Source organism: Nicotiana tomentosiformis, chromosome 1 (genome assembly GCF_000390325.3).
Source record: "Nicotiana tomentosiformis chromosome 1, ASM39032v3, whole genome shotgun sequence".
In the NCBI taxonomy this organism is placed as follows: Eukaryota; Viridiplantae; Streptophyta; class Magnoliopsida; order Solanales; family Solanaceae; genus Nicotiana; species Nicotiana tomentosiformis.
Genome location: NC_090812.1, coordinates 88,802,894 through 88,816,418, shown reverse-complemented (window position 1 = coordinate 88,816,418; position 13,525 = coordinate 88,802,894). Strand labels below are relative to the sequence as shown.

The 13,525-nt window shown below is 34.7% G+C and overlaps 2 protein-coding genes across 2 annotated transcripts; one reads left to right on the top strand and one right to left on the bottom strand.

Annotated features, from left to right (window-relative positions):
* Window positions 1–1,312: 1,312 nt before the first annotated feature.
* Window positions 1,313–5,134, top strand: LOC104097518 (putative disease resistance protein RGA3). The gene is made up of 2 exons (XM_009604087.4): window positions 1,313–1,877; window positions 1,977–5,134. The coding sequence occupies exons 1-2, from the start codon at window positions 1,605–1,607 to the stop codon at window positions 4,935–4,937; spliced, it is 3,234 nt and encodes a 1,077-aa protein (XP_009602382.1). The 5' UTR covers window positions 1,313–1,604; the 3' UTR covers window positions 4,938–5,134.
* A 5,831-nt stretch (window positions 5,135–10,965) lies between these two features.
* Window positions 10,966–12,998, bottom strand: LOC104097519 (serine/threonine-protein kinase-like protein At3g51990). The gene has a single exon (XM_009604088.4). The coding sequence runs from the start codon at window positions 12,699–12,701 to the stop codon at window positions 11,304–11,306; it is 1,398 nt and encodes a 465-aa protein (XP_009602383.1). The 5' UTR covers window positions 12,702–12,998; the 3' UTR covers window positions 10,966–11,303.
* Between the last annotated feature and the right edge of the window lie 527 nt (window positions 12,999–13,525).

The following is a 13,525-nucleotide window of genomic DNA, read 5'->3' as shown; positions in this document are numbered from 1 at the left end:
TGGACATTCTCCTATTAGCCTGTTAAATATTTTAATGACGATGCCAAAAGTTAAAAAGGGATCATTTCCTAAATATTTAACCAAACTAGACTAATAATAAGTTAAGAAATAAGACTAAACATTTGTTTGGATGGTTGTTACTCATCCTATATTGTTATCTCAAAATATATTTATTTTTATTATTTATTTAAAATGGATTGTATTGTATTATTAAATTTATTATTCTGGAATATTGAAAAGCCCCATTTTTTTATACAACTGGATGGGTATAGTGGGATTGTTTCATATTTTTTTTTTAATTGTGCCCTTACTTATTACTCCATAATTTTATTTTTCCTTTATCATATTTTATACTTACTCTTCCCAAATACGTATTATGTATTATTTCTGCCGTCGTTCTCACTTCAAGTTGTGACTCGTTCTTAGCTTTGGAGGCCATTACAATAACGTCAGTAATTTGCAAATATCTTCCATATGTTAGTTTTCAAACTATTTTTTCTTTATTTAAGGCTCAGATTATATTTTTACTTTTATATAATTTTTATGTGTAATTCTTAATAAATTTAATATTTAAAACAATTGAGGGTATTTTGTAAACTTATCAGTTATAGTACAATATGATACAGTCAAACCAAACAGCAAAAATGTTATTTAACAATAGCATACGATACAATCTACCCAAATATTATATCCATAAAATGATACAATACAATACAATATAATTCATTATAAAACGATGGGTTGTAATGATGCAAACAGAGTGTAGGCCTATTTCTTTTTATTTAAGATGTTTCAATGGGGAATAAATATTTGATTATATTTAAATTCGAAGTGTGACTAATTAAGGTTATATTTTCTCAATATTTGAATGTGTATAGTTTATTAGAGTAAAATTTAGATAAAATTAAATATTATATCAACAAAATATAGAGAATCTTTGTTTATATGGTGTAGCAAAAATTATTTGTTTGATAAAACACATTTTAAAAGCACGGCGATAGTGGCCACTAGCAACTAGTGGTGCTAATTAATTTATTAATAGTGATGTTTCTGTGGTGGTGATTGCTAATGGCTGGGCTAGTAAAACCAGCTTACATATGGAATGATAGTTGGTGGTTATGCGGTAGTAGCCGTGGATACATGTTTGTCTCAATTATTTAATTTTAACAACATCAAAAAGGAAATTCATGATAAAATACAACAATTAATACTTTTTAAAATATTTAAAATTCTAATAATTTTTTTTAATTCTATTGAAAAATATTTTCAAAAAATTATTCAAAAGCCAATTGATAACAGCTAAAGTTACAATTCGAACCTCCTATTGTACTTTCATTTAGTATTTGAACCAATCGATCCTTACAAATTGTTGATATTCAAATTTGGAGCCAATTGATGAATGGAGAAATTATTGGTTAGTTGACACAAATCACCAGCTGTTACGACTGTAATAAACTGTGGAGTTTATTAGTTGACTTAATATTTATTTGGCTCATAGTCTTCGCTATAGTGCGATCAAGAAAACTAGCATTTCATCTAAGGAAATTACTTGTTGTTGTTGATACTCTCATAGTCATAGGCACCCACAATTTTCAGTAGCAGCCATGGCAGAAGCAGTACTCTCAGCTCTAATGGAAGTCCTTTTCCAAAAGATAACTTCCCAAATTTTCCAAAAAAATGGACTGCTAGGAAGTACAAAGAAGGAGATGATAAATCTGCAGAGCACAGTATCAACAATTCAAGCTGTACTACAAGATGCTGAGGATAGGCAAATGAAAGATAAAGCGTTGAAGAACTGGCTGGTGAAGCTCAAAGACATTGTGTATGAAGCAGATGATTTATTGGATGAATACTTGACTGAATTGCTCCTCCATAAGGTAATTCTCGATGACCGAGAAACCCATTATTGTGTTTCCTATGCTGTGACTTCTCTTTATCTGAATGATACTTTACTTTGTCTGGGTTACCGTATGAAGTTGAAACTGAAAGAAGTTGGAGAAAAGTTAGAATTGGTTGCAAATGAGAGAACCAAATTCCATTTTAGGGATGTTGTTTATCAGAGATGCTTTTCTTGTGAAAGACTACAGTCAGACTCTTATGTAATTGAATCAAAGGTTTTTGGTAGAAATAAGGATAAAGAAAACATAATCAAGCTACTTATAGAATCTGATGTACCGGTTGTTAGCATTGTTGGAATTGGAGGAATTGGGAAGACAACAGTTGCAAAATTGGTTTACAATGATGCTTTTGTAGAGGATAAATTTGATACAAGAATATGGGTTTGTGTCTCAAAAGGATTTGATGTGAAAAGGCTTCTTAAAGCAATCATAGAATATGCCACTGGTAGTAGTTGTAACCTTGTAGAGATGGAGGCGATCCTGCGGCGTGTCCAAGCGCTAATATTGGGCAAGAAATTTTTGCTTGTCCTAGATGATGTATGGGATGATGATCATGAGAAATACGAGAGACTAAAGAATTTAGTTCACAATGGTTTGGATGGTAGTAGGCTGTTAGTGACTACTCGAAATGAGAAGACTGCGCTACTGATGGGCACAGCAAATCCATATCGTTTGGAAGGCCTTTCGGATGATGATTGCTGGTCCTTGTTTCAGGAACTGGCATACAAGAATAGGCAAAAAGAATTATTAGCTCTTGAAGAGCTTGGGAAAGAGATCGCCAAGAAATGTAGGGGAGTTCCTTTAGTGGCAAAGGCCCTTGGAAGTTTAATGTGCTTGAAGAATCAGAAATCTGAGTGGTCTTTCATCCGAGATTGTGCAATGTGGGATCTTATGGGACATGAAGACGGAGCTGGAATTCTTTCGGCCCTAAGATTAAGTTATGAGTACTTGCCGACACATCTGAAACAATGTTTTGCATATTGTTCTATATTTCCTAAGGGCTATAGGATAAATAAAAACACCTTGATATGCCTATGGATAGCGGAAGGATTTGTTCCATCCTCTGAAAGCATGCCACCTGAAGAAGCTGGGAATGGTTATTTCAATGAGTTGTTGTGGCGCTCCTTCTTCCAAAATGTGAGAAGAGATTTTGATGGGAATATAGTTGACTGTGACATGCATGATCTTGTCCACGATCTTTCCAAATCTGTAGGTGGTGTTGATTGTTTAACAACAGAATTTGGCAAGGAAGTTATTATTCCTGCGGCCACACGCCACTTATCAATGCTCGGGAGTGAGATGGTACCCAAAAAACTTGGCATGTTGAGGAGTGCTCAAAAGCTGCGATCATTTCTTCTTTTGGATGGGCAGAGAAATATCACGAAACTATCCAAGAGATTCTTTTCGAGCTTTAAATCTGTTCGGGTATTAGATTGCAGTGGTAGTCGGATAAAGAAGTTGTCTAAGTCAGTTGGTACTTTATTACATCTACGGTACCTCAATCTTTCACATACTCTGCTAAAAACATTGCCAAAGTCTATCTGTTGCCTCCTTAATCTTGAATCTTTAATACTTAAGGATTGCAACCATCTGATAGAACTTCCGGCAGAAATTAGAAAGTTGGTGAACCTTAGACATCTGGATATATACGGATGCACATCCTTAACCATGTTACCTGGTGGCATTGGAAAAATGAGATCCCTGCAAACATTGCCAGTTTACATTGTTAGCAAGGCTGCTGCTAGTGACATTTCCGAGTTGCAGAGACTTGATCTTCATGGTGAATTAATGATAAAGAACCTTGAGAATTTGTCCGACGAGATATGTGCCAAAAATGCTAACTTGAAAGGGAAGAGGCACATCCGATTTCTAAAGTTAATATGGGATCAAGTTGAAGAAATGGGCACAAGAGAAAATGTTGAGCGCATTGTTGAGAGCCTTCAACCAAATTCTGATTTGAGCAAGTTACACATAGAGGGTTATATTGGTGCAAATTTCCCCAGTTGGTTGATGAATATATACTTGGTACACATTGTGGAAATCTGGCTTTTAAAATGTCACAGGTGTGTGGAGCTGCCTCGACTAGGGAAGTTGCCTTTTCTTGAGGTTCTCACTGTTGACGGGATGGATTCCGCAATGTATTTCTGCAATAGTTCTGGTGAAGAGGATTCGGCAACTCAATTTGCATCACTGAAGCAACTGACCCTCCGGAATATGCCCAATCTATTGGGATGGTCAGTTAATAAAGATCATAGTATTCTTCATTGTCTGAAGAAATTTACATGCGAGGCATGTCCCTATTTGAATAAATTGCCAGATCTTCCCTCTCTTGACTCATTAGAATTGTCTGATTGTAGCAGTGAATTACTAGTAGAGGCAGCAGCCAAGATTACCTCCCTTACTCATCTTATGATCAGTGGATGTTTGGAAATTCTACACTTGCCTGAGGGGTTGCTGAAAAATAATATCAATCTGCTTTCCGTGGAAATTAGAGATTGTGCGGAGATTCAAAGTCTTTCGAGTGAGCTGAAAGTTCTTCCTTGTCTCGAGTCATTAAGCATCAGTAACTGTAACAGTCTCAGTTCTGTGCTCGATTCATGTGGACTTGAAACTTTGAAGTCCTTGTCCATTCATGGCTGTCGTAACATTAGCCTGGAAAAAGGATTACAAAGTTTACAGGTTCTTCAATATGCATCACTCTCTGACTGTGAAAACTTGACAATCTTGCCGATGACTATGCAAAACCTTACATCTCTCCAAACTCTGCATATATGGAGCTGTCCTAAGATGTATATGCTCCCAGAATGGCTAGGAGATCTCATTTCTCTTAGAGAATTGGAGCTGTGGTACTGTGAAAATCTAAGTTCTGTACCAGAATCAGTGAAAAAGCTAACCAAGCTTCAGTTTCTGTCTATATGGGGCTGTCCAAACTTGGGAGTAAGATGCAGAAAGGATGTCGGAGAAGATTGGCACAAGATAAAACATGTCCCATTCATCAAGATTAATGGCCCATATATCCAAGCTATGACAGGTAAGTGATGCATATTAGATCAATTACTTTTTCTGGTTTCACTGAAACAATCAGAACATTATATACTCTTACTTCTCATTTTGTTCAACCTGAGTTGAGGTTCACAGAGATTAAAAGAAATATAGTATTATGGTATTAATATAAAGTACTCCAGTTTTGTTGTATGTTAGTTTGACTTTTCTTGATGATGGTTTTGCATTTTAAGGAGGATGTCATTTTATTCGACAAGCTAAAGTAGATAGTTGGTAAAACCAACATGGAATAACATAAGTATAGCAAAGGCACTGTTTCTTGCTTTTGATATGGAAAAGAATTCGTCCTCGACAGTCTGAACCTCATATCGGACTGGGTTTACGTTGGCTAGCAACATTCTGCCACCCTTGTTATTCATTGGAACTTAAGACCGACTATAATTTGCGAGCATAGGTAGAGTAATCGTTATTAAACTTACATTAGTTATTGGGTTTGCCAGGAGAATTTTATGTTTCGTGAAAGGTTTGTATGTTAGTGGAGAATTATTGTGGGAGTTAAGATCCTCTAGTTTGTGGGAGTCCTTGCATTTTTGCTAGATAACGTGGAGAGAATCCTTAATTTTTAAAAATAAATAAATTATTGAGTATTGAAATGAAATACGTCCAACTAGAGTAGAATGGATATAAAGGATTCATATAGCCGATTAGTTTGGGTTGAGCAAAGTTAAGTAGTCATTAAATGGTTTTGAAACTAAAATGGCTTTTTAGCGAGCAAAGTTAAGTAGTCATTATGTGCTTAGCAATTCCGCCAGATATCATTCATCTGTTTTCCTTGAGATCTTTCTGTTTACACTTGTTTTCCCTTGATCTTTATAAATGAAACTTTTTTATAATTGTTTTTTTTGTTAAATTGAATTTTTTGAAAAAGATCATACGCTTAACTACATGTGGTTCTAGAAATTAAAAGCTGTGAACAAGATAGAGCACTTCCTTTGGCTTGTTTATTCTGCGTAGGCTGCAATTAGGTGGAAATTGCTGAGCATATCATCCTAATGTAAGTATGAAAAAGCTGTTTGGACCAATGGGGGAGTTTCAACAAAATACCAATACTACTTCAATCGCTTCAATCCACCCCCTCGGTGAAAGAATTCCTACGAGCATACTGAAAGTGAATTGTCTAAGTGCTCTCCTTTGTCTCATTATTATCTCGTAATTATTCATTTCCGCCCCTGAAGCTAGCTCCTCCTCCTCCTCCTTTTGGATAGAAGCCTCCTTGGTCCTTTTTACATAAAACTTTTGACCGCCCAAGCAGGGGCGGCTCAATAGCATCCGAGACCTAAAATAGAACATTAATAAAAGACCTTAAATATTAGGGATCTTTACACAAATAGCCGTCTATATTCATTGTTTACTTTTTTCTAGTCATATGCATAGTGTATACATTGATTATACACAATTATACATATATAATACATAAATTATGTATATATTATGCCTAGTATGCCTCCACGGGCTATTTTTAGTTTAAGTAGTTGGGTTGACGGCTATTTGGGTTAATTGTTCTAAATATTTTATATATATATATATATATATATATATATATATATATATATATATATATATATATATATACTAGACAAGTGAGTATGTGAAATGGAAAAAAATAAGAATTTGGTTTTATAAAGTACGAAAAATTGAATGAATTTAACGTTGATCACATAACAATTGAAATGAGATAACCCATAAAACATACTTCCCCCGTCCCAACTTATTTGATACCTTTTATTTTAGATCACAAGTTTTAAAAACCTTCCTTTATTTCATAAACTCCATATCCAGTCAAACACCTTCATATAAATTAGGACGGATGGAGTATAATTTATGTGATAAAAATAAATGATAAATTAGATTATTAGATATATTTACGTGACTAAATAATGATTAGAGAAATATAATTCAGTAAAAATAACAGAAAACTATTTTGATTATAATAATTAGAGGAAGATATTAAGTTATTAAAATTTAATATGAAAATAAATAAATAAATTTATCAATACTAAGAAATAATTATATAAACAATATACTATATATATAGAGAGAAATAGTAGTTTTGGAGCCCTTAAATTCTTGGGACCACTTGCTTTAGGTTCTGGCCGCCGTGCGCCCAAGTGAACCGGCTATCTTTCTTTCTATATGCAATATCTTGAAAGGTAAAGATCGAAAAACATTTACCTTGACAAACCCTTTGTCCTTGGACAGAAAGTATAATATTGTGCATAACTTGAAGTGGCAAGAGTTATTCCCTTTCTGTTACATTTTTGGCTAAACCGATGCAACAATCTATTTAACAATAAACAAGCAGTGCGTGATATCCACTATACATAATGTTGTTAGTTGTTACGATGGCAATTGAATGTACTGCCCTAACATGTATGGCCGTGTACCAATAGGATCCTCCAAATTGCTGAACAACTCAAATGGAAACCCTCCTCTTACTAACTTTTGCAAACTGAATAAAAATGAACATTATGCTCATATTGATGATTGCAAGTTAGCCTTAACTAGGCTAGGAAATATAACAATACCATATTTTCAGAGAAATATACATATATTCTATTGTCGGAGAAGAAAACCAAGTAGCTGATGGAAGTAGGCTGAATGAATCTAAGGGTTTTTTTCTATAATTAATTTTATCTAACTCTGCTTTCTTTGTATCTTTATATTATGAACCATACAAGCCTTATAGGGACTACCCACCCCTGAAAGGTCAAGTAATGTACTAAACCTTAATATTCTGATAATAGTATCCCTATTACCTTAAAGAAAAAAAAGATCTATTCACTTCATCCATTTATAATTATTTTGTCCTATACTCAAGTTTCTCAGCATTCCTTTTCCTTTCTTCTCTTTATGGACTTCCCCACGCTCCATGAAGAAAAATAAAAACTAAGAGAAAAACAGACCTCTTAGAGTTTTTACTTCCCCCGTATTATCATTGCAAAGTACGGCCTTGAAGCATCAGTAAAATTGTTTCCGTATAATCTATAGGTCACTGATTCGAGCCGTGGATGCAACTAGCCAACTACTAATGTTTGCATCATACCCCTTGGGGTGCAGAAGCGGATTCATGATTTGAAGTTTATGGATTCCCGTCGTAACCTCAAATTAATATACAATAATAACTGGATTAACAGTTAGATATTTACAGATATTTAATGGAAGGTCTATGCAAAAGTTATTGGGTTTCCGGGAACCCAATAACTACACTCTAGATTCGCCCATGTTGAGGTGCGACCTTTTTTTCGGACTTTGTATGAACACGAGATGTTACGTGTACCGGACTGCCCTTATGTTTTTACCATTTGTCATTTTCACTTCACATAAAGTTGAACAAGAAGAATTTCAGATCTGCTCACAATGTACTATGGTCAATAGAACAACCATATAGCATTTCAACATAGAGAAGCACATGCCAAATGAAAGTAAGCAAAGGAATATAATTTTCTTGCAAGGAGACGCGAGCTAAAAGCCCAATTCTTTTGAAGTTTCAAGTTCAACTTCTTCCTACTCGTCTATGAATCTTGAAAACTGAAGCTCCAATTTGTCTCCTACTGTAAAGGGAATTTGGCAGCTGTGATACTTGAAATTTTATACTGCTTTAAGTCTCTGTTTTTACAGTTGCATTTCTCGTGGTACCCACTTGTTTGCTATTACACAGTATATATCAAAATGATTAGTATTTTAGTCATGTTCCTACAGTTCCTTTCAACAGTAAATCATACTAAAATTTCGATTTTTGAAATTATTAATTTTCACCATTCAGAACAAAAGGTAGTTTTCGAGTTCAGCAAAATAGTACACTGTTTAGATTCATCTGTTTGTACCCATTAAGACAACTGAAATTCTGCACATTAGAATATACATAGAAGGCTTGCATTATTTAGTTGTAAGACTTGAATTTCATCAAATTCATTTTCTTCTTCTATCTTCCCTGTCCTCACTATTCACGGTCGACCCTACTGCCAATTTCACGGTATATGTCAGCTCTATTTAAACTCATCAAAATTTAATATAATATAAAATAAGATTAGACATACCAGCAAGGACATGTATCAATTACTAAATGCAGAATCTAAGTTGATTAGGACGTTTAATTTTACAAAAAATAATTGGACGTGGCTATCATGGCTAAATATGGAAAGTCCAGCGAAGATGAGTATGACAAGTAATACATGGTTATGAAAAATACACATGGATATAATATTTAATACACCAAGAAGTTTGGTGAGAATAAATGCAACACTTGGGATTAGAACATGCCATTTGCCAAACAATCAACACGAATAAGTCTCTTGAATGTACCTGATTACCTCTCTTAATCAAACTTTTGTTTAACAACCAGCCATATTAAGCTCAAAACATGGCCAAATCTCAATAAACAACTTGATTTTGAAAATTAGTACTATTATTTACTTGACCATAGATAACAAAAAATGACAATCCATTTCAGAAGAAAAACATCTTTTTAATAATTACTGTGGTGTCCGAGCCGATTTAGCGCACCTCGACTAACTCCACGGTGTACCTGCTAGCTCGAAGTAAAATATGTTAAATACGATATGTCTATGTTTTTCACAATAAAATAAGCATATCTTCTGTTGATCAACATCACAATACAAGATCTACTTCAGCTACTTTTTTTACAATAAGTAAATATCATATTTTCTCTTGACCAACATCACAATATAAGATCTTGTTCAGCTACTTTTCTACACAATATATGTAAATCTAGTACTGCAAGATATGTAACAAATACACTAGGAGGTGGCTTTTCAGAAGGTAAAAAAAGAGCTTATACAGTTCTATTCTTGAAATAAGACAAATTCCAAAATAAGTACATCTGTTAGAACATACGTAACAACTGATACTTTGAGTTTTACTCATTTAGCAATGCAAGATCTTAGCTACTTTACAGCTACTTTGAGTTTTGTGATTATAGAAGACTGAAGGGATAGAAACCAAGAGAATCTCACCACTACGCCCAACCTTTGCGTAAAAATGTAGCCAGAAATGTTGCAAAGCATAAATACAGTCAAGGACAAAATCCTCCAGGAAATGTTTCATTGTTTTGTTTAAAATGCATATTGTGTGATCTTGTAATAGATGTCTGCATTTTAGTGGTTGTTGAATGAGCATGGTATTTGTTTAGATAATCAATAAGGTAAAAGTACAATTTTGAGGACAGAAATTACTGAGCATTCCGAATTAGTTAGTTTTCCACTACAGATTTTCTTTTTTGATGAAGCAACAGAATTTCATAAACAGGCATCAATAAGATGCATAGCAAAAATATACAACATAAGAGTGTCTGCTCATGTACAAGAACTTGTTAATTCAAATTAATAATTGAATGAATATCAACAAGGAAAAGGTGGATAATACCATGTTTAAAATCTTTTATACTGCATCTTTGTTGTACAGATTTGAGCATATTGCTACATTCGATACTTGCATCAACAATTTCAAGATACTACTGCATCCAGCTCCCTGTCCACATAAATTAGTTACAGGAAGGATGCCAATCAGGAGTATTTCTATTTCATGACCGCGGAAATTTCTGCATTAAGGTGTCCAAAATGTTCATAAAAAGAACAGTTAGAACAACTTTTCACTGAAAGATCCAAATATGAGAGCTCAATATCAATGCAAGTCTGGCGAACACATGGAAATTTAATGTACCTTGCAAAAGCTAGCGACCTCTTCCAGAAAGCTGGTTCATTCCACCTGCAGTTTAGGAGCTAAATGGATATTGTAACAGCTTTATAGATTCATCTTCCCTGTGATGAAGTTCCAACAAGGATTTGCGATCTATATGTTTTTTTATGTGGAATTGGAAACAACCTCTCTATTTCCACAAGATAGGGGTAAGGCTACATACACACTACCCTCCTCAGACCCCACTACGTGAGAGTATACTGGGTTTGTTTTTGCTGTATATTTTTTATGTGGACGAGTAAAGATAAGCATTTCCATCAATGAGCTTTTGGAATAAGCAAGAAACATATGGAAGCTAATCATTTGTCACTATTCATATACTTTCAACAATTGAAATACACAAGCAAGGATGAACAATTCATTAAAAGTACACTCAATGTGCTTTTGAGCAACATACATGAGTAATCAAGCCGAATTTACTAATGCTCTAGAATAAGAGCCTAAAGAATTCGATAACCCTAAAATATTTTACTTCCATGTGATTTGAAAGCAAGAGAAACTTGCAGGAATAAGGTTGCTCATCAAATCAGAAAGAGATTCTAAATGACTTTCTAAATATTACAACAATGCTCTACAAAGATTTGCATCCAGAGCTGAAACGATTGAACTAACAATCATATCAGCTCCTTAATCCCTATCTGAATGCGCACCAACTGAATTGTTTCTTCTCAAACGGGATGTGCCTCCTCTACCATTGCTGTGAACTAAAGACTCATTGTTTCTTCTACCAACAACTGAACCGCTTACATATCTGCAGCTCAAAGCTCTACTGATAGATTTTGACTTAGGTTCAACCCCATCAGCATCTCCCCTAAATTCAGAGTGCCCATCGTTTCCAGCCATTAAATCCATCAAATTGCTGCGGAACCCCAAGTCAGAGTAAACCCTCTGCGAATTCCTGAGTGGTGTTGCAAGTCTAGCATCTCCACCATCCAAATCTCTTTCTTTTATCCTCAAGTTCAATTGGCTGGTTTTCGACTCAACAGGTCGCCCCACAGTTTCAACCATCAAACAAGGATTGGTAAAACCATTCCAAGAATGTAGGGGTGCCAACTTACTCAACCCGCTCAAACATTCAACAACCTCCTTCATAGTTGGCCGCCTCTCCCTACAAGACCTCACACATTTAGCAGCCACAATTGCCAATTGCTTTCTCACCAAAGGATCCTTGGGAGGTGGAATCCTCGGATCGTATACAGCCAACAACTTCCCTCTCTTAATCAATGGAATCGCCCAATCCACAATGGAAGGCGGCGAATATGCTACATCAATAGCCTTCCTCCCACTAATAATCTCCAACAATAAAATCCCAAAACTGAAAACATCAGTCTTGGTGCTTAAATTATCAGGGGTCACATAACATGGATCGAGATAACCCATTGTACCGGCAGGAGGAGTAGACCTCAACCTAAAATCATCAAGATGACACCTTAATGCTAACCCAAAATCGCCCAAACGAGCATGAAAATTCCTGTCTATCAACACATTAGCAGACTTAATATCGCGATGAATTACAGGAGGGTTCAAAGAATGGAGAATATCAACAGCTTTAGCAGTTTGAAAAGCCAACTTTATCCTTCTACCCCAACTAACTGAACGAGAATTGGAATGAAGAACATCATAAAGTGTACCATTAGACATAAACTCAACAACCAAAAGCCTATCATGAGAATCAGTGCTAACACCAACAAGATTAACCAATCTTGGACTTTGCAATTTGGAAAGAATATCAATTTCATTCTCTACCTCATTACAATTATCTGTGCTGAATCTTGGGGCACCTCTAGAAGACCTCTTGACAGCTACAAGACGCCCATTGCGAAGTATTCCTTTATAGACAAGTCCATGGCTGCCCCTACCAAGAAGCTTTTGGTCAGAGAAACCATTAGTGGCAGCTTCAAGATCCCTGTAGTTAAACTCCTGAATTTTGATGGGTTTCTCCTTTTCTTCATTATGAGGTTGATGGGTTTTCTGAGAATTGGAAATTGATATGGAAGATTCAGCTTTACATGATAGATAACCCATAAAGTTCTGATTTTTATCTGTAAAGTCACAAGCTTTATGTGTGTTTTGCGTAAAAATATTGGCAAATCAAGAACAAAAAGAAAGTTTTTTTATGGGTTTTTGAGTGATGAAAAGTTTTTTGGGGGGGTTTATGGGGATTGCAGATTTTTTGCAGGTTGGTGATAATGGTGAAGAGGGAGGAGAGGTGTAGGAGCCGGGAGGGAAGGGGAGAGGTGTTATTGCGGTTGTAATGGTTAAATGAGTTGTCTCCACTGAAATGGAATCCCAAGAATTGCCATACCTTTATATTTATTTGGATTATGATATAGAGTAATCAGTAGGATAATTAATGGATGATTTATGATACCCATTACCCCAAAATTATCCATATGCCTCATTAAACAAATCTTTCTTCTTTTCATAGTTGTACTTAGGGGTGTTCCTAATTATCCGAAAAATCGAATCAAACCGAAACGGAACTAAATTGACCAAAAAATGATACTTTTTAGTTTTAGTTTGCTTTTGGTTTTGAATTTTAAAAACCGATCAAATTTAATTTGATTTTGGTTTTAATCAAAAAATAACCGAAAAAACTGAACCAAACCGACTATAGAAGTAGTTATTTAAATTTATTATTACACCTATATATATGTATAGTTTTATATAAAGTTTTAAAAATTTTATGGTACATATTAGTCATTTGTATTTTTAGTCTAGTTTTTTGCTATTATAATAATCTAATTCTTTGCTTTTATATTCTAGTTTGATTGGTAGTTTTCTTTTGTTAAGTACAAGAATTTAATTCATGTTAAAAATAATTAATTTTTAATTGAGTAAATTAAATT

Bases quoted from the DNA above. Each gene is read 5' to 3' on its own strand.
- LOC104097518 (XM_009604087.4), top strand. From the start codon at position 1,605: ATGGCAGAAGCAGTACTCTCAGCTCTAATGGAAGTCCTTTTCCAAAAG. The intron at 1,878-1,976 runs GTAATTCTCGAT...TACCGTATGAAG, and splicing joins CTGAATTGCTCCTCCATAAG to TTGAAACTGAAAGAAGTTGG.
- LOC104097519 (XM_009604088.4), bottom strand. From the start codon at position 12,701: ATGGGTTATCTATCATGTAAAGCTGAATCTTCCATATCAATTTCCAAT.